The sequence below is a fragment of the Petromyzon marinus genome, chromosome 30 (assembly GCF_048934315.1).
Source record: "Petromyzon marinus isolate PM22_M1 ecotype Great Lakes invasive population chromosome 30, UKy_Petmar_22M1.pri1.0, whole genome shotgun sequence".
Lineage (NCBI taxonomy): Eukaryota > Metazoa > Chordata > Hyperoartia > Petromyzontiformes > Petromyzontidae > Petromyzon > Petromyzon marinus.
Window position 1 is genome coordinate 1,412,182 of NC_133696.1, and position 22,821 is coordinate 1,435,002.

The window sequence follows — 22,821 nt, forward strand, 5'->3', positions numbered from 1 at the left end:
GTGAGCTTGGTAATGCCAGATAGCGCTGCATTATATGCTTAGCCCAACATTGCAATGTAAGACCACAGAGCTTGGATGTTTGTGTGCACGATGCTGGCTGCGTTCCCGCCTGTGTGTAGTTTACCGCGCCTCTGTGTTGCTAAAAGAGCGCGCGTTACTAATTCCGCAGCGTTTCAGATGAAATTTTGCACGAACGATGCGAAGTAGAATAACAATGATCTATATTATTACGTTACAGCCACAGAGTTTTGTTAACCTTAATTTTTTTTTTGCATCAATGAGATCAACAACAAAATACGTTGCGCAAATGTAACTTTGACCTCATCACTGGGGTCAAGCACAGGGTGACCCTGCGGTGGTGTTCCTCCAAGTCTCTGCTGAAAAACATTACCAGTGGGGCAGAATCAGTGCATTATGTACTCAAGAAATCACGCGGCCACTGAGCCGAAAACATTTAGGTCAGCTGTAGACTGATCAAGCTTTTTTTCCCTGGCTCGTATATTTATATTGTACGAGTAAAATAATAGTAAGCACAGCTCAACGGATGGATTCTATTCAAGTCTAAGGTTGGCCTACCAACTTATGAAGTGAATAAATCAATAACGGCTTTTAGCCGTCACCGCAATCATCTTCTCCATCTCCATCGCAATCCGTCTCGGACGGAGGCAGAAGTGACTTGAGCAGTGAGGACTGTGATCCAGCCGGCCACAATCACCACCACCACCACGACGAACATGACCGTCTGCATTGACTGCTTCTTTGTCAATTCACTGCAGTTGGATGAAAGCCTCCCCGTGGCACGTCAACTTCTTTGACCCCCATCCTTCACCCACGCTGGTCAGTGCCGGCTGGTGAAGGAGAGGGCCCAGCACCCCTTCCAGACACCGCTCGCCAACTGATGTTAGCCACGTCCGGGATTCAAAGCTGGGACGCCGAGTTTGATAGCGCCGTGCTCCGACCACTGCACCAGCGGCTCCGTGAGACGATCACGCGAAATATCGCGAGCGTAGCTCCAGCGTGCGGTCATCTTCCTCGCAGCCATGCGTGCGTGGACAGCCATTGACGAGGTCTGGCGAGGCCCGATGGAGACTGGAACAGCGTGGCGTGCGTACGGGGAGTGGCACCGCCAGGCAGCCACTGGTGGTGCTGCAGCGGCGGAACGTAGACGAGATCAGATCGGCGGGAATCGACTCGGCTCGTCGTCGTGATAACGCCGGTTGTAATTAGTGGTGAAACGTCGTGCTCAGATTGTAAATGTTGTGGATTTGCAATCCAATACATCGGTGTGCTGTACAAGTAATGAATTGCCATGTTTTGTTTACGTGATAACCCTTACTAATTGGCTGTGTGGAGTGGTGGTGGGATTCACGACACATTAATATTTAGGCGATCTAACCCAACAAACCTCTATTATGGACAAGATTGCTCGCGAAAGCCTACGTGTTTCACTCTGATGTACGCTGTTTGTTGCTGGCCGCTCCACGAGCAAAGACTATGCCCCACCAAAGGCATGTGGAAATGTCACCACTGGCTCAGAGGCAAGCATTGCCGATGAACTCCGGTACCGGCTCAGCTGAGTGCAAGGAGAAACACATCGGACTTCCATGCGAAGCGCGCATCTTTACATTTATTGCCTGAAAACATCGTCATGAGTAGAGGATAGCAGAGCTTGGGCAATTGCTGCGTGCGGCAACAACTGAATAGAGTTGTTGCAATTAATACCGAATCAAATCACCACGCGTTGGATAACAGGAACAGTCGGCCCACTCCTCCCTCCCCCAGCGCCCGCAGGGCTGCGATCTCTGCGTATGGCCGCGTTGGCTACAAAACATTCGACTTGTTTTGTATCCCGCGACAATTGGACGCAGCTTGGGAGCCAATTATTTCATGGTGGTGAAGGCAGATAATTCGGCACGAGCAACGCTGATAAAAGCGCGCTCTCGAGTGCGAGGTGGGGGGGGGGAGGCAGAGGGGGGGGGGGTCGACATCGCAGACACCGTTCTTAGAAAACGCATTCTTATCAAATGATGAGACGTTTATTTATTTCATTTTTATATCTTTCCGTCGGCACGGGCCGGGGCTACGCGTCGCCAGCAGGGTAGACAGACGGCGGCAGGGTGCTCGAGAATGATTTAGCGAGCGGCAGACAAGGGAGGGAAGGGAGGTGGTGTGCCCCCCCCCCCGCCCCCCCGGGGAAGGGTAATGCAACGAGGAGACGGATAAATGAATCCGGCCTGTGTCTCGGTGCAGCTTGGTTATTGTTGTTTACGTCGTGGGATTATTACGTCACGACGGCTTAGGGAGAGGCTTTCACATCCAGCAGCGGATTGATCATGGCTGCTGAGAGTTCATAAACGCCCACACTTGGCATCAAGCGGGAGTTGTAACGGTGGATTGAGTCGTCGATTACCAGTGAATAATAAGCTCAATATATGTATACAGTATAGCTGTTCGAATCACAAGCGTGTGCATCAATGTTTGTCGGGTCATACACGTTGAACAGAAGCTCCAAGTGACCTCTGCAGTCACTATAGGCCGCTGCATTCACCACAATAAAAAAAAAACATCGTCTCTTTAACCGAAGTGTGACCCTTGTAGCGCAACAATTCAGTCAATGTGGATGATGGAAAATTGTACACCTCAAGCCATTGCCATTGTCGGCTATGATCGATCCACTGCTAGATGAAGCCCTCCCCCAATCGCCTTTATCTCTCATGGTCAAGCGATTAAAAAAAATAATCCGTCGGTCCAGCACACGAGCTGAATTCATGGCTCCATCTCCGTGGTGGGATCCTCTCGGGCTGGTCGAGTGGCAGCATCAAGACTGCGTCAAGAAAAGTTATGAATATGATGTTCGGCTCTGTCTTAAGCAGCGGTGGTCATGGGTCGGATCGAGAAAGTTCCCAAAGGAGGCGCGCTGTGGTTCCGGCGTCTGAAGCTTTTCTACATTTATCCGACCCTGGCCATTAGCCAAACTTCCCGTGCCTACAGACCGCATGCCAGTCTCCACATGGCCGAGAGACACGAGGCACGCATCCCGTGGTGTCGTGCAACAGCGGCAGGTCAGCCCCCGCTTCACTGGAGTCTGTGATTTAGAAATCCATGGGAAGGCCCCGACACCACTCATCTCTGGCTCAGCCACTGCCGCTTCCGAGAATTTATTTTCCTGATTCAAATGGAAGCCGTCTTGGTAAAGGTAAAAGTGCTGCCCTGCAATTTCTTGCTCACGCCACTGCTGGCAGAAGGGTCTCCCCGCTAGAGAGGATGATGATGGTTCGCAATCCCCAGACCGCCGTCATCCCTCAAAACAACTTCGCGGACGACCATACGGCAAAACATTTTTCTAAATTAAAACGACTCCACATCGTAAAGTCTGCAACAGCTCGCTTCAACGGCCTTGCGGGCCGCTGCTGCCGAGGGTATTTGGCCTACTCTTCCACGCTGAGTGACACGGACTTTCATTCTGATTAGCACGGTTGGCAACGTACGATGCCAAAGAAATTCAACGTACGTACACACAAAATAGCCTGAAAAGGGCTGGGTAGTAACCTACACTTTACAAACTTGCCACGTCTCTCATCGAGGCGTACCCGTCGATCTTCCCGGCAGCTGCGTGTACGGCTCGCGGGGCCGCTGTTTGGCCAGCCCTGGCGGATAGTCTCCTTCGACGCCTACCGCAGCGTTAAACAATAACCGGGGGGGGAGCTTTAACAATTGGACTGCGCCATTTGCTGCGCGTGGCCGTGCAAATGGGCCTGGAAAACTGTTACTGCAAAGCGTCGGACGCGTCCCATCGCACCACCGTGGCTCTACCGCAAAAAAATAAACAGCACACGCGCTTGGCCAGAGATTAATGACGTCCCAACTTCTGAAACTGTAAGAACTGCAGATATAAATAAATCAGGTTTCCTTGCTGCTTAATTTCTAAGGGATATTGCCATTAGAACATGGATAGGATTTCCTTCATCGGAAGCCAGCCAGCACCGCAAGCCTAGGCATTTATCCAGCGAGCATCATCGATTTGCTGTGGCTGGCATTTTGATGTAATTGATGTAACATGAGGATAGGCTTACACAATCAGCGGAAAAAGATTACGCACGGACACTCCACGAGTCAACATTGTTAACGGGTACGGCGCGCTCCCATCCCCCGCTCCACGCTCCAGACCGCAACATTAAGCGCTGACGCAATAATAATAATAATCATAGCTGGTGACGTTGAGAGTTGACGATGTGAGAATTGCCAACAAAATCACCCCTAATGCACCTCATCTCGGAGGTGAGTAGGGTTTGGTAAATGACTGTCGGTACACCGCTAACCATTTTCAGAACCGATTACCTATTCCATGTCAATGTTTAATAATGGATGCACCGATTGGCACCGTTACGGCAAACCCGCAAACCACACGGCGGCCCAAGTCACCGCCTCGCCCAAATGCCCTCTCGCTTCTCAGTTAACGGGTAAAGGTTTCTCGGTTAACGGGGTAAAGGCGCAGCCCTGCAATTGCTCGCTTACCCCACTGCTGGCGGAATGCCCTCCACACGTGTTAAAAGTTTTTTTTCAGTTTCATTTATGTTGGTATAGCCCTGTAAGCAATTCGGCTCTTGAATCGGGCGCAACCGCAACAAACAAAAAACATGAACAAGAAACATCTTAAAGTGACTACGCGCAAGCAGAAAAATCCAGGAAAACACAGCAAAGTCTTCCAGAAAAAGCACCGTATATCGATGCTGTGTGCAAAAATCCCAGTGGGATGCAAGTCAAACAAGAGGTGGGAGTCCTCACGCTTTACCCTACCGCACACAAACGACCGATCGGTTGTGGCTGTACCCAATTATACTGCTCGGTGGACAGGCGGGCGGGGGGGGGGAGGTAACACATCGCTGGATGGGGGTGCGGGGGGAGTCTCCCCCTCTCCGTATGCGTCGTGGGAGCAATTTATTATTTTTTTTTACCAGCCAAGGCCCACTGAGCTTCATCGCTATTGAACAGCGCTTCTCCACGCTGATCCGTGCAGATAAGTGAAGGCAGGGAGCACAGTCGTGGGAGCATAGAAGTACGGTAGAACTATGGATGTTGTCGTACTCCCCAAACCAAGTAGCCCCACAGCCCGATGACAGCCAATTTGTGCAAGGTGGTCACCCATCCAAGCGATATTCAGCCTCAAACCCTGCTAAGCTTCAAGAGATCCGACGACATTGGGGCTGCTGCCGGGTGATTCTACTCAGAAGCCCGACTCATCTTAACCGCATCAGCAACGAGGACTTCCTTTCTTACGAATCAAAGAGTTGACTCGAGCCAAAGATAAGATGGAGAAACTCAACAGGACGTGGGAATTGTGTTTGTATTGAACTGTGGTGGAATCGCAGCTCAGGGACACGTGGGCTAACGTCACCTGGCTCTTCATCGAACAGATGTCTCACGGGCCCGTAATGATTGTTAAGGACACAGAACCTCCGTTTAACGAATCATCCAAATCACATTCCGCCTCGCTAAGCCAGGGCTCCCCTAAGGGGCTAGAAGTATCATTTGGGGTTCAAGAAAGGCTAAAGGGTTAAAATAATGGGTCGTGCAAAGTGCTAAGGGGGTCCCCATTAAGGCCAAGGTGACATCGCAGCCCATTGTGAGGTTGCTCTTTCTCTGCTGCCCCTCGTACGTACGCACGGATGTTGAACTTCTTTCGCAATAGCCTCCTGATGAATATAACCTTGAGCCTCAGTGAGGTTCAGCTCGACAGAACCTCTTTAGTCAAACCACTGCTGGATAAGAGGGCCAAAAACACCTCTAATCAAAAAAAACCTCTATTATGGATGATAAGAGGGTCTTGCCAAACCGAGCGGGTCATGGGAGTTCTTTGACCACACTTCACCACGCTGGTCAAAGCGGATTGGTGAAGGCAGGGGAGCATAGACGTTGGAGAATATAAGTACAGTAGAACAACAGGTTGAGCTGAACTGCCCTCGGCTGCTCAGAATGTAGCCTCCGCAGCCTATGGCACCTATTCTACACCAGGCAATCACCTGTCCAAGCAACATCCAGGCCGAAACCGGCTTAGCTCCCGAGATCCGATGGGACCGGGGCTCTTTGGGAATGATTTTGCCAAATTCCGTACTCTCGATGCAACCACGTGCATCAACCAAATGAAGTCGTTTAAAGGGCATGCATAATGTGAAGCCGTAACCTCCAATCACTCATCGTTTATTCGATTGACGAGGATCCACATTAGCAAGATTGCACAGAAGGCCGGCCCTTGTTTTGGCGGTGCAAATCAGCCACGTGTTGACGTTTGGCAATTGCACTTCAATGTCAATGAGATTACGTAACGCCCCTCTGTCTCTTTAAAGATGAGACACAGTCCTTGATTTTACTCTCCCATCTATATTTGAATACGATGCTAAACTGCCGATGCTGTTTGACGACTTCACCTGCGGTTGTATTCGACGCATATCCGTGTGTGTTTACGTATTAGTGCCAAAACATACTCTGAAACTACACTGCAGTTTTCCACAACTTAATTTAATTGTGAATGCTTTTTTTAAACTAATATGTCCAAGACAACTCTTGTTACTTGGAACGCGTTTAATTAAATTTTCATTGATTGTGAATGTTTTTTTGACATCTTCTGTAATGCGGCTGTTTTTTCTCTAATTTAAACTTGGGTTGCTTTGGCTCTGGCTTCTGTTTATTTCCCAGTTTTACGACTGCTGGTGTACCCACGTCGTTCGTGCAAATTAAGAAATACTCGTCTCTTTAGCTCCCGCCTCTGGTTAAACAAAATAAACTTGAGAGCTGAACTTTTTCCCAAGCACGGTGCCAAGTTGGAGGCGTGCCGACACTGTAATGGGAAATTAAAGAGGCTGCTCTTAAGTGCTTTGTCAGATTCAATATTCCATCATGCTTTGCAGAGTCATTTGGTGCAAATTATAAGTTCACTTTCAAAATAATTAATAATCATCATAATCATCAGCCATGGTATATCCACTGCTGGACGAAGGCCTGCCTATGTTGTGCCACTCACGGTGGTTGTTTGACCATACTTCACCACGTTGGTCAATGGAGGTTTGTGAAGTGGGAAGACCAGAACCAATTCAGACTTCACTCGCCACCTATTCTCAGCCGTGGCCGGGAATTAATGTCAAGCAGCTGGATTTAAAGCACACAGGGCCAACACCCGACCCAACTATAATACTAAACGAAACTTTTTATTTGACCAGGTAAGGCTCACTGAGCTATACAGCTCTTTTTCAGAAGTGACTCGCCACAAATGATAGCTCAATGAAGTGGCTTATCAAGTGGAAATTTATAGCAGCCAAATACTCTAAATGCGTGTTGATTCCACATGTGAAGGGAAAAAACCGGAGGGCCGGGAGAAAAATCCACGCGACCATGGCATCAGGGTTGGGATCGAACCCACGACCTCCTGTATACCAGGCGAGGTAGTTAACATCTCCAATGAGTTTGGTTTGCTCAAGTCAACTTCAACTCATTGACTAATCGACTGTCATAGGTTAACTACATATTGCACAACCACTCCAATTGGAGTCATTCATTATTAAAATAAAAAAAATGTATTTGGTCGTTTTGCATTGGCAGTGGTGCACGAGACGCACAAAAAACACAAACTCGACACGCTCGTCAATAGCACCGTTAGGGGTACGTGCCCTTCTTGTGCTCAAAAACGTCACCGATTATATTTATATTTCCTTTCAAAGAAATGTCATTGACGAATTTCGTAAAAATTAACACAGTGTGCGAACCGGTTTTCGCCTTATTTTCTGGCGACAAAATTTTGTTGCCAGAAAAAATGGGAAAACCGATTCTCATATTTCGGTTCTGGCAAAGGAGGTCCCATGATGTTAACACAATGTGTTTCTCTGCTCACGTGAGTCAGGTACACCTCCGATTAGCAAGGTTGGCTATGTACGGTGCGAGAGAAGTTAAACATACACACAGGTGCAGCACTCACCTCTGCTGTCTGACTGAATTAATCAGTGGAAAATTCCACTTTAAAAAATGCCCTTTATTTATCCTGGAAAGCCTGGATCCTTCATTAAAATGGTTGGCCAATTTTATTCTTCGGCACAAACAAACGAGAATTATTTAATCACATTCATTGATGTTATATTCAGAAAGATAGCGGCGTAACATTCTGGTAATTCACTTCAATGTCAAACAGTTTACGTAATGGACGTGTGTCTTGCATGTGGAGGAATCTGGAGCGACTGGGAAAACTACCATGCCTAAAGATCTACACGGACGGATTCACAAACCCCCCACTTGCTGTACTGCCAGTCCCTGGGCACCTCGCAGCCCAGGGCCTTTGGGAGTCTTTGACGAATCTGCGTGGTTCACCAACCCTCGCCTCCACAGCGCTGCATTGCAGGCATACGCCTCCATGTCCTGGTGTTGACTTTACACAAATCCGGTACCCATTTTAGCAACCCTGGAAGGATGATGGGCTTCACCAGACCCCAGACTGGGAATTGAACTCACGATCTCCCGACTGTGTCGCAGACGCTCCAACGGCGGAACAACCTGGCGAAACGTAGTTTAAAAGTGCGTTTGGGAAAAAAATAAACAAAGAACAACACTCGCATGCGACGCTAAGTTTGCAAGGTAACGATGACCTTGCCGGCTCGTGCGATGGAGAAAAAGCTTCGGTTTTACTGGCACGGAGATAAAGATCAGTCAGTCAAAAAAAGAAAATCCATTCCAAAAATGTACGGCTCGACCATCGGCGTGCGTTCCATCAGCTCGGCGCGTTGTATCTCTGCGAGGCAGCGCTCACTGCGCACAGCCATAACCCCGGTAGGCACGGATGTGTTCCCAACATAATAATGAGTGCGGAAAACTTTCCCCGTCACTTGCACGAACGCTCAGCATGAACCCGCGAAGCTTCAACGAGAGCCAGGGTGACATCTTGTCCAAGGCGATGATAACAACGTGTTCATGGAGCTCGCGCCTAATAAAATAATACATTAAACAAGGATTGACTATTAAGTTATAATTATACATACATATTTTAAAGCCCTTATACAAGTAACCTTTTTGGAATGCTACCATCACTATCATCAGTATTGTTGTCATTATCATCATCAAAATCCATTCCCAGCGCAATGATATATTATTAAAGGTCTGTTGATGCCAACACTATTGATTGCCCACCATGCTGTGATGCTGCGAAGCATGGCCCCTAACGTTTCAGCCTTGCACTTTAGTAATGTTACATTGTTGGAGTGAGTCGCCAGTTTGTTTTCCCTATTCCAAATAACAAGTTTAAACCAAGTTCCATTACTCTTGTATTCTAGGCACTTTGCAGCCAGAGTAGCTACTTATCTCTCGATGCATTACACTTTTTTTTTACTCTGCACGACTCACTTGCTAAGCTCCTGTAGTATTTCCGAAATGTCAATGATGTAGACGATTCTTGTAGAAAGTTGATGCCTGTGAAATGCCCTTCATTTCCGACATTTCTAGCGTTCTGCACAAGTTTGTAAACATAATTTGTGTACACGGCTCCCTTGTGTCTGCTGTCATTACTTACTTAACACTAGTCTTCCTCGCAAAAAAGTGCTATTTTATTCATGAGCTCATGCACAGCTAAACTAAGGTCAATCAACCGAGCCAAACCCTTCTTTTGACAATAACTCTGGTCCAATGGGGCACAGCCGATATCGTGGGGTCAAAGAGCAAAGCGTATTTTAGCAACCATGCCGGCGGGAGTGGCAAAGGCACTCTGAACGTGTAATCTCTCAATTATGTATAAGGCAGCCGTCGGTTAATGATGACGGTGAATGCCGAGGCTCAGCCGTTGAGGCTGAGTGTGCGCGCTTGGATCAATCTCAATTCAGAACGAAACCCCTGGGGGGGGTGAGGAAAGATAGTCGAACTAAATTGGGCGGCAGCGGTGTGAAGTGGCAGGGGGTCGCACGACCGCTGGAGCCCCGTGCAGCTTCACGTGCCAGCGTCGCCTTGTTTCCCTAGTCCACGCGGCACGCAGACCACGTGGGTGGCCGCGATGGGAATGGGACGCCAACGGTATGGGTATCATTATGGCGCTACGGTTGCGCAGTTGCTAAATCCTGTCGCCTGGCATGCAGCAGGTCGTAGGTCCGATCCCAACCCTAACGTCCGTATATTTGGAGTCTACGTGTCTCCCTCCCCCGTGGTCGTGTGGATTTTTCTCCGGGTCCGCCGGTTTTTCCCTCCACATTTAGAATCAACATGCGTTTAGAATATTTGGCTGCTATAAAATTGGCAGATGATAAGCCACTTCGTTGAAACATCATTTGTGTCCAGCTCGCTTCTGATAATATATATCGCTCAGTGGGCTTTACCTGGTAAAAAAAAATAAAAAGTTTGAATAATGTAATTACTAGGCTCCTACAAGATCACAGTAACACGTTCCTCCACTGCAGCTGCCTCACTCGCCATTAGGCCCATCCAGTAACATCGTGTCCAACGGAACAGCAGTCAACGCATTGCTAATGATCAATGAATTCCTTCATCGATTTCAATTAAGAGGAGGGCCCACACAAGCCGTGAAAAAACTGGAAAACACATAACAATGGATTTCTTGTTTGTAACTCATGGAAAAATGAAACCGCTGGACATCATTTGAAATTTTTAGCCAGGAGAGGCTCAATCTCTTGCAGAAGGACACATTTACATATTTGGCAAATTCCCTAATTGAGCGTACCCATGCGAGTAACTTGAAAATAACCAACAGCGAGCATGGACAAAACCCGCAAATGAGAGGCAAAACCACTGAGAATATAAAATCTGGCAAACAGAAAATAAATCAGGTTAAAACCAAATGATCATACTCATCATCACCATCGTTATCATTCGTGTTCTATTCACTGCTGGTTGAAGGGCCTCCCCACGTCATTGCCATCCCTCATGGCCCTGGTGATGCAGTAATCCATCTCACCCCAGGGAATTAGCGAATGTGCCGTTTGAATGCTGTTGCAGAAATAAAATTCATTTATTGTGAACATGATAATTACGATGCTTCAATAATTATTCTATTGAAGGGAGACCGGGAGACTTTGAGACTTCACCCCATTACAGACCCGAGGTCACGGAATGCAAAGAGGACAAAATAACGGACAGGCCACAAGCACACGCTGCGTTGAGAACAGATTTGTCTACCGTTGGCCACGTCCTTCCCATATATCAGATACTGGAAAGGTCAAATAAATATCACACTTCCATTATGGATAGCTTTTTTAAAAGATGCTAAGGCAATTGATTCATGAGCAACTGATGCAGTCATTCAAACTCTCTCATGAAAATATTGCTTTAATAATAAATGTATAATAGGAATGATCAACATGGGATATAAAGATGCAAGAGTTAAACTGGGAATCCATTATAACAGAAATTTTAAATCACAAGGAGTATTTGAATGGCGTACACTCTATGTACAATGAGAATACCAACGTCTTAAAAAAATTCAACGCAAATGTGTTTTTTAAGAAAAACTAAACCTCTACAATCACAACATTCCTTGAATTTTCGCAACAAAAACTCATCATTGATGTTATTCTGGAGAATATAAGCAGCAATCGGACAATACGACTCCTTCACACATCTGTCCCTTCACTTTTTGGTATTTTTTACCACATCCCATCAGCCACACACGGCCTTCTGGGAGTGCACTATTTCAGCAGCATTGCTTCAACACAAACAAAACTCCGATATTCAGTGTCTCATCAGCGGAGTCAGGCATGTTGATAGGCAAGGACTCTCCTTTCTGTTCAGAGATACGTCCCAGCGTGAAGTAAAACTATACAACACAAAACATTAATTCGTACCACTCCTACCTTGATGGATGAGTTTCAAGACTTGTATTCAGGATGGTCCTGTATGTAGGATGTTTGGCAAAAATTTTTTTTACGTATTCACAATCTTGATTTATCCTGGAGAAATCCAATGAGCTATGAAGCTCTTTTATTCCCCAGATGTACATGAGGGGCGGGTCACAAAGTAACGACAACAAAACAATACCAAGGGCACGACACGGGTGCAGAGTATAGGAAAGCTAAACACATTGGCTGCGGCACGTGACCAGACATGCTGTCGTCACGGCCCCTTCGGCCGCCTCTCGCTGTACAGAAGCCAACGGTCCAAGCCAGGTCGTTTACAAGCTGCCCATCATACGCAGACGTTCGTCTGCTACACTACCTGTGTCTAGCTGAATACGACATCCCCGTTTTTAAATCGCCTCGCACTATCGGCAAATGTAGCAGCGCACACGTAGACTGTGGGCACGTGGATGGCTCAGAGAGATACGAGATTTGAGGGAGGCCTTTGAAAAAAATATTTTGCCTGCGCGTACACACACACACACACAGCTCTCACCAATCACTCCCAGCTGAACAACTGAACATTTCATTTATGTTTTTCAAAGCCACTTCAAAAAGAAAACCTAATTTTATCTGCGTACACAAAGACGGGTTGCGTTGCGCCGCCGACACCGCCTTATCTCCGAGCATTGTGGACGTGAAAGATATACTGCCAGGTTTCCGGTCTTGATTTGTCAGCCGTTATCTCACCTCGTGACACAATGTTTGCAACGTGTACGGGCGCGGCGCGTCTGTCTCTCCGCGTTCGCCTCAACTGCGCTGCGAACCCGGCGAGCCCCGAGTTCCGGTTCCCCGTCCGTGGCCAACGTCGGCGACGAAGGTCTGAAATGGTCCCGGGCCTCCTCGATGTCGACTCAAGTCTCGAATGAGAAACTGGTGCGATGTGGAAACGTCAGCGCGGAGGGAGACAGAAGTGGCCGGGCGTGGTGCTTGTTACAATCCACCGCTTGGGCCGCTGTACTGGCCTTCACAGGTGCTCGCCAACAGCACTTGACCCAACGGCCTGTTTGTGTGTAAACGTGTCTGCGAGAAAGACAGCTGGACTACGCTCGGCAGGCAGGAAGTGCTGAAACACAAGACAGCTGGTGCTGTTCTGAGCCTGACAAGTTTACCACGGCACACTGCTGCGTGTGCGTGCGTGTGTGCGTGTGGCTTTGACTGCAACAATGGCAGGTGCAGGAGCAATGCTCGCTCAACAGAGAAGCTGAGTAAGTGTCACAGGCCTCAAACAAAGCAATCTGGCAGAGTGAGGAGTGCAGTTGGGGCATCCGCCAGTCACCCTCGTCGGTTCATCCACAACATGCAGCGAGGTTTGGTGAAATAAAAACAAAGAATATCAATCGCCGACGCTGTCCGCAGAGTGAAGGTGCAGGCTGGCCGATGAGGCATGGATCGAGCATCCCCGGCCATATCTGCAGAACCTCGAAGAAATTTTAAACCTTTGCGGCGGACCGCTCAGTGGCGTCGATTCGATGTGTGGCACAGCGGTTGGCGCTCTTGCGCCGCTGAATCCGATGGTGACCGGAGTTGCGATTCCGGGCCGTGGTGAACATCACTGCCAAACGACGCCTGACACCCGGCCCGCTTCACCAACCCGCGCTGCCCGGCGTGGTGAAGTTATCGCCGAGGAACCCACAACGGCTTGAAGAAGGGGCCCTTATCCAGCAGCGGATTGGCTAAATGTGCCGTGCACGCACGCACGCGCGTGTATGCGAACACCACACCAGCACGGGTGACGGTTGCAAAACACAGTAAATGTACGTATCGGGGGGAGGGGGAATCAACTTAGGGCATTTTTTATTGGAGATTCTGTTAGGTGCAGTGTGCGGCAAGATGGGGAGTTTGTTTCTCTGCTCGTTTCGGTACCTCGAAGTAGCTCTGCACGGCGTTACAGAAGGCCTCGTCAGCCACGATCTGCGTCTCTCCGTTGATGAACGACTGGAAACGATCCTTCACTTGCTGGAGCTGTTGTTTGTTGATCTGCGGGTGGTGGGGGGGGAGAGACAATAGAGCCACAGAGAGGGACGATTCAATCAGTCGGTCAAAACAAATCCCTTCATTTGGAGCCAAGTGAGACTTCAACGGGACGCACACGGCTGGTTATATGGGAGAGGCGGGCCTTGAGTAAACGACAGCGGCTCTGTGTGCCGCACGCTGTGATAACGTTATAATTAAAGACGCTCGCAAACGGCAACGCGCCGAATTGAGGCTGCCGTAATGCGGTGCGGTGCGGTGTTGATGTCCTTTTGCGAAACATACGCCCGCGCAGAAGTTTAAAACACACAAAGTCACCCGTCCCGACAGCAGATCGATACAAAAATAGTTCACTCCTTCGCCTCACGTTTAACACCGCAATTACTCCACTCAACTCATTTTTTACACGGCGTGTTAATAATGCAGGCGTCTAAGCGAGCTCGCCTACGCCCAAGTTACGTATGCACATACATGCTGATTTTGTACGTTTGCCGACTGACAAAGAAATGATCAGTCTATAATTTTAATGGTAGGTTTATTTGAACAGTGAGAGACAGAATAACAACAACAAAATCCAGAAAAACGCATGTCAAAAATGTTATAAATTGATTGCATTTTAATGCAATCAATGATCATTGCAACCCCTCTGCAAAACATGACTTAGTACTTGGTGGTAAAACCATTGTTGGCAATCACAGAGGTCAGACGTTTCTTGTAGTTGCCCACCAGGTTTGCACACATCTCAGGAGGGATTTTGTCCCACTCCTCTTGGCAGATCTTCTCCAAGTCATTAAGGTTTCGAGGCTGACGTTTGGCAACTCGAACCTTCAGCTCCCTCCACAGATTTTCTATGGGATTAAGGTCTGGAGACTGGCTAAGCCACTCCAGGACCTTAATGTGCTTCTTCTTGAGCCACTCCTTTGTTGCCTTGGCCGTGTGTTTTGGGTCATTGTCATGCTGGAATACCCATCCACGACCCATTTTCAATGCCCTGGTTGAGGGAAGGAGGTTCTCACCCAAGATTTGACGGTACATGGCCCCGTCCATCGTCCCTTTGATGCGGTGAAGTTGTCCTGTCCCCTTAGCAGAAAAACACCCCCAAAGCATAATGTTTCCACCTCTATGTTTGACGGTGGGGATGGTGTTCTTGGGGTCATAGGCAGCATTCTTCCTCCAAACACGGCGAGTTGAGTTTATGCCAAAGAGCTCCATTTTGGTCTCATCTGACCACAACACTTTCACCCAGTTGTCCTCTGAATCATTCAGATGTTCATTGGCAAACTTCAGACGGGCATGTTTATGTGTTTTCTTGAGCAGGGGGACCTTGCGGGCGCTGCAGCATTTCAGTCCTTCACGGCATAGTGTGTTACCAATTGTTTTCTTGGTGACTATGGTCCCAGGTGCCTTGAGATCATTGACAAGATCCTCCCGTGTAGTTCTGGGCTGATTCCTCACCGTTCTCATGATCATTGCAACTCCACGAGGTAAGATCTTGCATGGAGCCCCAGGCCGAGGGAGATTGACAGTTCTTTTGTGTTTCTTCCATTTGCGAATAATCACACCAACTGTTGTCACCTTCTCACCAAGCTGCTTGGTAATGGTCTTGTAGCCCATTCCAGCCTTGTGTAGGTCTACAATCTTGTCCCTGACATCCTTGGAGAGCTCTTTGGTCTTGGCCATGGTGGAGAGTTTGTAATCTGATTGATTGATTGCTTCTGTGGACAGGTGCCTTTTATACAGGTAACAAGCTGAGATAGGGAGCACTCCCTTTAAGCGTGTGCTCCTAATCTCAGCTCGTTACCTGTATAAAAGACACCTGGGAACCAGAAATCTTTCTGATTGAGAGGGGGTCAAATACTTATTTCCCTCATTAAAATGCAAATCAATTTTCAACATTTTTGACATGCGTTTTTCTGGATTTTTGTTGTTGTTATTCTGTCTCTCACTGTTCAAACAAACCTACCATTAAAATTATAGACTGATCATTTCTTTGTCAGTGGGCAAACGTACAAAATCAGCAGGGGATCAAATACTTTTCTCCCTTACTGTAAGTTGAACTTCTTTCGCACCGTACATTGCCAACCGTGCTCATCGGAGGTGTGGGAAACTACCCTGAATGCACCCAATCTCATCAGGTGTGTTGAGCCTGGCGGGTGCTTCAATGAGCTACCTGCATGCAAACAGGTGCTACAGGCGGCTGTGGATGATGCGTCGTCAGACTGCAGTGCGGCAAAATCGCTTGTTGTATTGTACTATCCTCTCAAGTGGACGCTGCCTACCTAGACCAACCTGGACTGACCAGCGTGGTGAAGTATGGTCAAATAGCCCCCAGGACCCGCATGGCTTTGTGGAGGCCCTCATCCAGCAGTGGATTGACCAAAACAAGGCTCCCTGCGTGTGCATCTCGACAACTTTAAGCATGTTGTTCTTGTGAAGTGTTCAGGGCAATCACGCCTCATTGCGCCAAACAAAATCAATGTCCTCGTGTGCAGAAACGTCAACTCCCTGAACTTCCTCGCACGCGTCATCGTCGTCGTGCTATGCAAGGGTCCTGGAAGACAACGCCGGTGAACGAATTACGGCGGCGCTTCAAACACTCCGGCGCTAGAGGGCGCCCTTCCACCCCCAGGCACGGCGGCTTCCACCGTTTTGCCGGAGTGGAGATGGCAGCGGCAGCAGCAGCAGCAGCCTGCACGCGGCCACGCTCTGCTGAGTGCGAAATCGCGACGAAACGTCGTCGATCTCCCCGGTCTCCAGAGCAACAGCAGCACGAGTCACGCCAATGGCCCTGTTCAGTGCCAAACAGCAGCACGGGCCACGACGATGGCCCTGTTCAGTGCCAAACAGCAGCACGGGCCACGACGATGGCCCTGTTTAGTGCCAAACAGCAGCACGGGCCACGACAATGGCCCTATTCAGGGCCAAACGGCAGCAGGAGTCACGCCAATGGCCCTGTTTAGTGCCAAACAGCAGCACGGGCCACGACAATGGCCCTGTTTAGTGCCAAACAGCAGCACGGGCCACGGCAATGGCCCTATTCAGTGCCAAACAGCAGCACGGGCCACGCCAATGGCCCTATTCAGGGCCAAACGGCAGCAGGAGTCACGCCAATGGCCCTGTTCAGTGGCAAACAGCAGCAGGAGTCACGCCAATGGCCCTGTTCAGTGCCAAAGAGCAACAGTAGCGACGCCAATGGCCCTGTTCAGGGCCAAACAGCAGCAGGAGCCACGCCAATGGCCCTGTTCAGTGGCAAACAGCAGCAGTGGTGACGCCAATGGTCCTGAACAACGACGCGCCAGATTGGCCCCGGGACAAGGAATCCCTCAACTGAACACTGAGTATCTCGCGATCGTAATGAACCCCCACGTGACACTGAGACGTCACAGGTATGATATACTCCTCCCCTGCGCCTGACGCCGTGGTTATCTGGGCTTCACCGCCTAAATGTGAAATTGTCATTGTTGCTCTGCATCTGCATCAACAGCCGTACGGAAGAAAGAAGACGAAGACTGTTTTGCCACATGACGACCATCCGGTGCGATTAATCACGTTAGTCCGCAGAGCCGCGCTGAGCCAAACTAAACAGCGGTGTTGGATCGCTCCGTTGTCATCATCGGTGGACTGGGCTGACACCGTAGGAGTCTCCTCCACACTTGAGAACTGTGGGGGTTAGTTACCCGGAATCCAACCGAGGGTACCAACTGTGGATGGCTCAGTGCTCGGACGCCGCCACCTCGCCACCGCTAACAAAGCGCAACCAAGCCGCTGAGGAATTCGGCCGGGGTGCCCCGTCGAGCGAAGAGATGGAGCGACGAAATCAGCTGGCGTGCAGGTACTGGGTGGATTGTTAACCTTTTGGCGGGCGCTTGGGGAGAGGGGGCCTTCATCCAGCAGTGGATTGACCGTGGCCGATTACGACGGAAGTGAAGCGAACGTGAGCGACGCACCCTGCACGCCCGCACCGAGCTTCGGGAAGGTGCCAACCGTGGACTGAAACGGTCAACTCTGAACGCAACGCATTCACGGCAACCTTCACGGTGCCGCGCTGCATTCCGCTAGCTCACCGGCGGCGGGCGCGGCGGCGAGGGTTGCTCGTGTAAATGAACGAGCAGCCAGGGCCGGTAGGCGCGGGCCCCAACCGCGCACACGCGGCGGGCGCGGTGCCCGTACCCGGTGCTCTCCGCCGAGGTCTCCCCCGGGGCGGCAGGTACCGGGGCCGCCGGCCGACTCAGCCAAGCGGAGCAAACTAAAGCCACCCGGTTTAATCCAGCGTCTCGTTAGGTGACGGTCCAGCGCTCCGCTCGCCTGGCCGCTAACGACGGCGCTGCCGCGCCTTCGATCTCGGGATGACGCAACGCGGAGGATATGGGGGCGAGGCGGCTGCGCGATTTCATCCTCCCTCGTCCACGTGACATGTCCAGCAGAGCGTGCCAGCTTGGACGAAGCCTCCGCGGGTGGTGCCACACGGCTCTATAATGGGCAGTTGTTGATATAAAATATTTATATAAAAGTATGAAAAAATATTTTCTATTTCGTTAATCCGGCCAGGCCGTCCCGACACGGTGCCAGTTGGAGCTTGCCACTGACAACCGAAGCCGCCAACAAAAATATTTTGCTCAATTTGGAAAGGGGATGGATTACGATATTTACTCATTCTCCTCTGCTTCCTCCCCAGGGCCTGGAACCCCTTACACCCCAACCCTCTGTGCTGTTGACTCCCTGCCCTGTTAAAGTCCAGGCTCAAGACCTTCCTTTATTCCTCTGCTGACTGACTGCTTCTCTCTGTATATATAAAAAAAAATATGCCCACGGTTCCGTTCAGAATCCTGAGACGCGCAGTCCCAGACGCGACAGGAACCCAAACTGTGTTGTACTGTGAGTTTATATCCCCGTCGGGGACTGCCTCGGTGCATTGCGACTCAGAGCCACTTTGTGGGCAGTCAGCAGTGCTCACCCTACACAGAGGGATGTCCTCCGCACATACCAATCGCGTGAACGTGAGGCTTACGAGACGGTCAAGAGATGGCAGTATAGCAATGGATTTCTTGAATCAATCTGTGCAAAGAAGCTTTGAGTGTTAACCCTCCTCGGGTGTGGTGGGTTTTCTCCGGATTCTTCCATACCCCTCCCACAAGCACTCGTGAACGGAAGCTCTCTCGGGTCAATAAAGGACATCAGTAACACAGCAGTAAAATAGCCCCCGATGGCAAAACACCATGGGCCTATTCAGCGGTGGATTGACAAAACCATTATAAATGGCTGCTAAAAAAAAAATCACGATTAAAAAAAACGTGACAATACAGAGTGACCTACAGAGTGCATCCAGCAGCGGATACAGAATGTTTACCAGTGCCACCGCTGCTGCTGATGCCGACGACAACGATGATGCTGATGACGACGACCGACGCTGGTTGTAGCACAACAGCGCAGGAGTCCGCGTAGCGCGCAGGGGGACAACACCTCGAGCAGCACTTTGTGCTCTCACAAACATAATGAAGGGAGACCGCTTCTCAACAGGCCCCGACAGACTTTCATCGGACCCCTCAACCAAAGGGCCGATCCAATGAAGGTAGAAGCCGGCTCAGCGGGGCCTGAACCTGGGGGGCATGGGGGGAGGGGGTCAGAGCCAAACAGCCCCCCAGCGCTCGCCGCCTCTCCACTCCGGCGGGAGAGCCCCCCCCCCCCCACCCACGAGAAACGATCCCCTCGCTTTCGTTCCGCCAACATTTTCATTTCTAAATCTGCTGGGTGGGTGCTTGCTGGCGAAAGGGAAACAATTTTCTAAAATAATTTGTTAATTTAACAAACTTCTGCGCGGTCTCCGCGCAGAAGTTTGTTGTTTTGTGAGCGCTTGCGAAAAGCAAATAATAAAATGGTGATAAAAAACACATATCCGAAAAATTACGTGGGTTGCCTTTATATTATACTGTTTAATTAAGGTGAATACATTTTGTAATTAGTATTTGAGTACATTTGTGTCAAAGGAAAATTAAGGGTGCTTGCAATTACAAATGAACAATGCGGCTTTAATGCTGAGTGAAAGCTCTTGCCGGCGAATATTAATGAGTGCAAGGCTTATCTTAAAAAAAGATAACATTACATTCACAGCCCTTTGTCAGTCCACGGATATGTTGGTAATGGGGGACGTGTGACCATACTTCACCATGCTGGTCGGTGCGGCTTGGTGAAGTGAGAGCACCCAGGGGCAGTAAAGATCTCACCACTGACGTTAACCATCGCTGGGAATCGCACTCGGGTCACCAGGTTGATAGTGCGGCACACTATCAACAACTCGACCATCGCTCCACAGGTTTCACATCGTGACTCGAATGGGTTTCGTGAGGAAATTCGAACTTCTGTCTCATGAAGTCCAGATGATGGGAGACACACGCCGTCATAACTCTACACTGCACTCCGACTGGTGGCACTGCAGTTTGGAGCGCTTGATTCACAACCCCCACGGTTTACGATCGAGGATTCACTCAGCCCATCACCCATCCGGGGTCACCAAAATAGTGCCACTTAATGGGAAATTGACAGTGGCCATTGTATTGACAGACTGGCCCCTGCCATGAGAATGTAGAATTCCAAACATTGGCTCAGGGCCACAAAATCGAGATTAGTGCCACCTCAATGCACAAGTGAACAGAGGGTGACTTTTCCATTCATTGCGTCTCCCTAGCTGATATCTGAGCCAAGCGGGGCCCTACGGTGCTCTTACAAATGTCTACTGACAATGTTTCCAGCTCTTTCCAACTTCAAAGTCGGGAGTTGATTTAATTCCCCGCTCCTCCTCCCCCCCCCCCCGGCTAAACGACAGAATCATCACAGATTGATAAGTTTGCTCCCGTCCATTGCTCTTGCCAGTGCCGTCAGGGCTATACCAACCAATCACCTACGACATTAGCCATAGCTGGAGGCAACGCGGGGGCCACATGATGGGATAATGTGGTTTCCGGGGGTTCCACGGAGGTCAGGATTACTCATAGAGTTTTAGCTTTGACCACAGCACAAGGTTCAACTTCATATAGAATACACGGAAGGAATGGAAAGTAATTACACATGAGAGGCATGAGCTGCCGTAGGATTATCACATTTCCGACATTACATTCGCATCTATGGATTACATTCACATGACGTGGCGGAGTGGTGGCACGGAGGTTAGCGCAGCCAAGCTCGAAAGGTGGCTGGATGAGTTTGATTCCCGAGCAAGGCTCACATCAGTGACGAGTGAGATCTGAACTGGTTCTGCCCCCCACCCCGCCCCCTAAACAAACGCACGCTGACCGGCGTGGTGAGAAACCCCAGGACCAGTACGGAGTCGGGAGGCCATCATCCAGCAGTGGATCGACAAAGGGCTTTAATTACTGCTGTTGCCTCATACGTGTGGACACTTTTACAGATTGGGAAATCACACGTGAAAAAACAGATTGGGCTGTATTCATTCGCAGTGTGAGAAGAAGTAATTGCTGGTTTGTGAACTCATTCACTGGCTTGACACGTCGCTGAACATGAATATACACCACCTCCATCATCTCAGCAGAGATAAATAAAAGCAGTTCGTCTTGAGTACGTTCGACACCGTGGTATTTAATAGCCATTTCTCCCTTATTGTGAATCGCTTCACATACTATGCCCCAAAGAATACACCACTGCAACATTCTACTCACGACTGCCCACATCTTAAAAGAGCGTCCGAAATAATGTGCACCCAAAATCGTAGAACTGCAACATCCAACGCGTCCATGCGGCTGGGTTTGATTCCTGGCCACGGACAGCAAACGTGGCACGAGGTAGTGCACGAACAGCTGCACTCCTACAAATGCGCACAGAGACAAATACCCCCGTAGAGCCTCAACAGATTGTTGCAGCAAGTGCTGTTAGCGAGCAGGCCGGCGCAATACACGAGGACGTGGGTGGCCAGCGCCATGCCCGACCGCCTTTGTCTCCCCAGCGGTGATGTTTACACACTGTGCCAGGTAACTTATTTGAGACTGAGTCGACCTAGGGGAGGCCCATGACCGGTTCAGGTAACCGTCACTGGTGTTGGTCATGAGCACACGCACAGACGCACGTACACGGGTAACGCAGTGGTCAGCATGCAAACCACCAAGGCGGCCAGTCCAGGGTGAACCGTTCACGGACGCCAGCCGTCCCGTGGTCAATCCTGCAGGGAATTACTGTCCGCACTACGGTGGAAGACACCATACAACATTTGAAAATAACTTCCGTAGACTGGTCTCCCTTCCAGCATGAAAACATAATTCCACCAGCCTCTGCCCAAACTAGATTGAGAACACGCACAGCAGTGTACGCATTGCGGCTCTCCGCGTATTTGGAGAACCGTGCTCTTGGACTACACCAGTGGTTCTTAATCTTCACTGCAGCCTTGCATCCCCTTTGGTTCGGAATCGTAAAGCAAATGTACAATGTTAATAAACTCACAGGGTCTAATGAAACAGTAGTTGTACTTACGTGCCCGTGCTGAACTTGTGTTTCGGTGATTTACCTTCTAAAAAAATCTGGCCACGTGTTGCTGCACTGCCCTCTGACAACGCAGTCCCACCGCGCCCGATGGCACCTGTTTCGCACGTGGTGGTCGCCCGCCCACCCATCCAAGCGCTATCCAGGCTCAACCCCCACTTAGCTCCCGAGATCTGACTAGACAAAGCGCGTTCCGGATTGATTTGGTCTCTGGCAGCGTGACAGTGAATATTGACGTCGCATAAATGCGATTGATTCACTTATCTGGGCGCCGCGGCGGAGATATGTTAAATCCCTGGCCTGGTATGCAGGAGGTCGTGGGTTCGATCCCTACCCTGATGTCTGCTCTATATTCGGAGTCTGTATATATCTCTCCTCGTGGTCGCGTGGATTTTTCTCCGGGTCCTCGGATTTTCCCCTCCACATTTAGAATCAACGTGAATTTAGAGTATTTGGATGTTTTAAATGTCCACATGGTGATAAGCCAATAAAT

At 49.6% G+C, this 22,821-nt stretch overlaps 1 protein-coding gene across 17 annotated transcripts in view; it reads right to left on the minus strand.

The window, feature by feature from the left end:
- Positions 1-22,821, minus strand: part of LOC116947431 (calcium-dependent secretion activator 1) — a 428,622-nt gene that overhangs the window by 227,624 nt on the left and 178,177 nt on the right. For all 17 annotated transcript variants that reach the window (XM_032963139.2, XM_032963159.2, XM_076070599.1 and 14 more), the window contains exon 2: positions 13,737-13,850. In XM_032963139.2, coding sequence (XP_032819030.1) covers positions 13,737-13,850 — 114 coding nt within the window. The remainder of the gene's footprint in view (positions 1-13,736; positions 13,851-22,821) is intronic.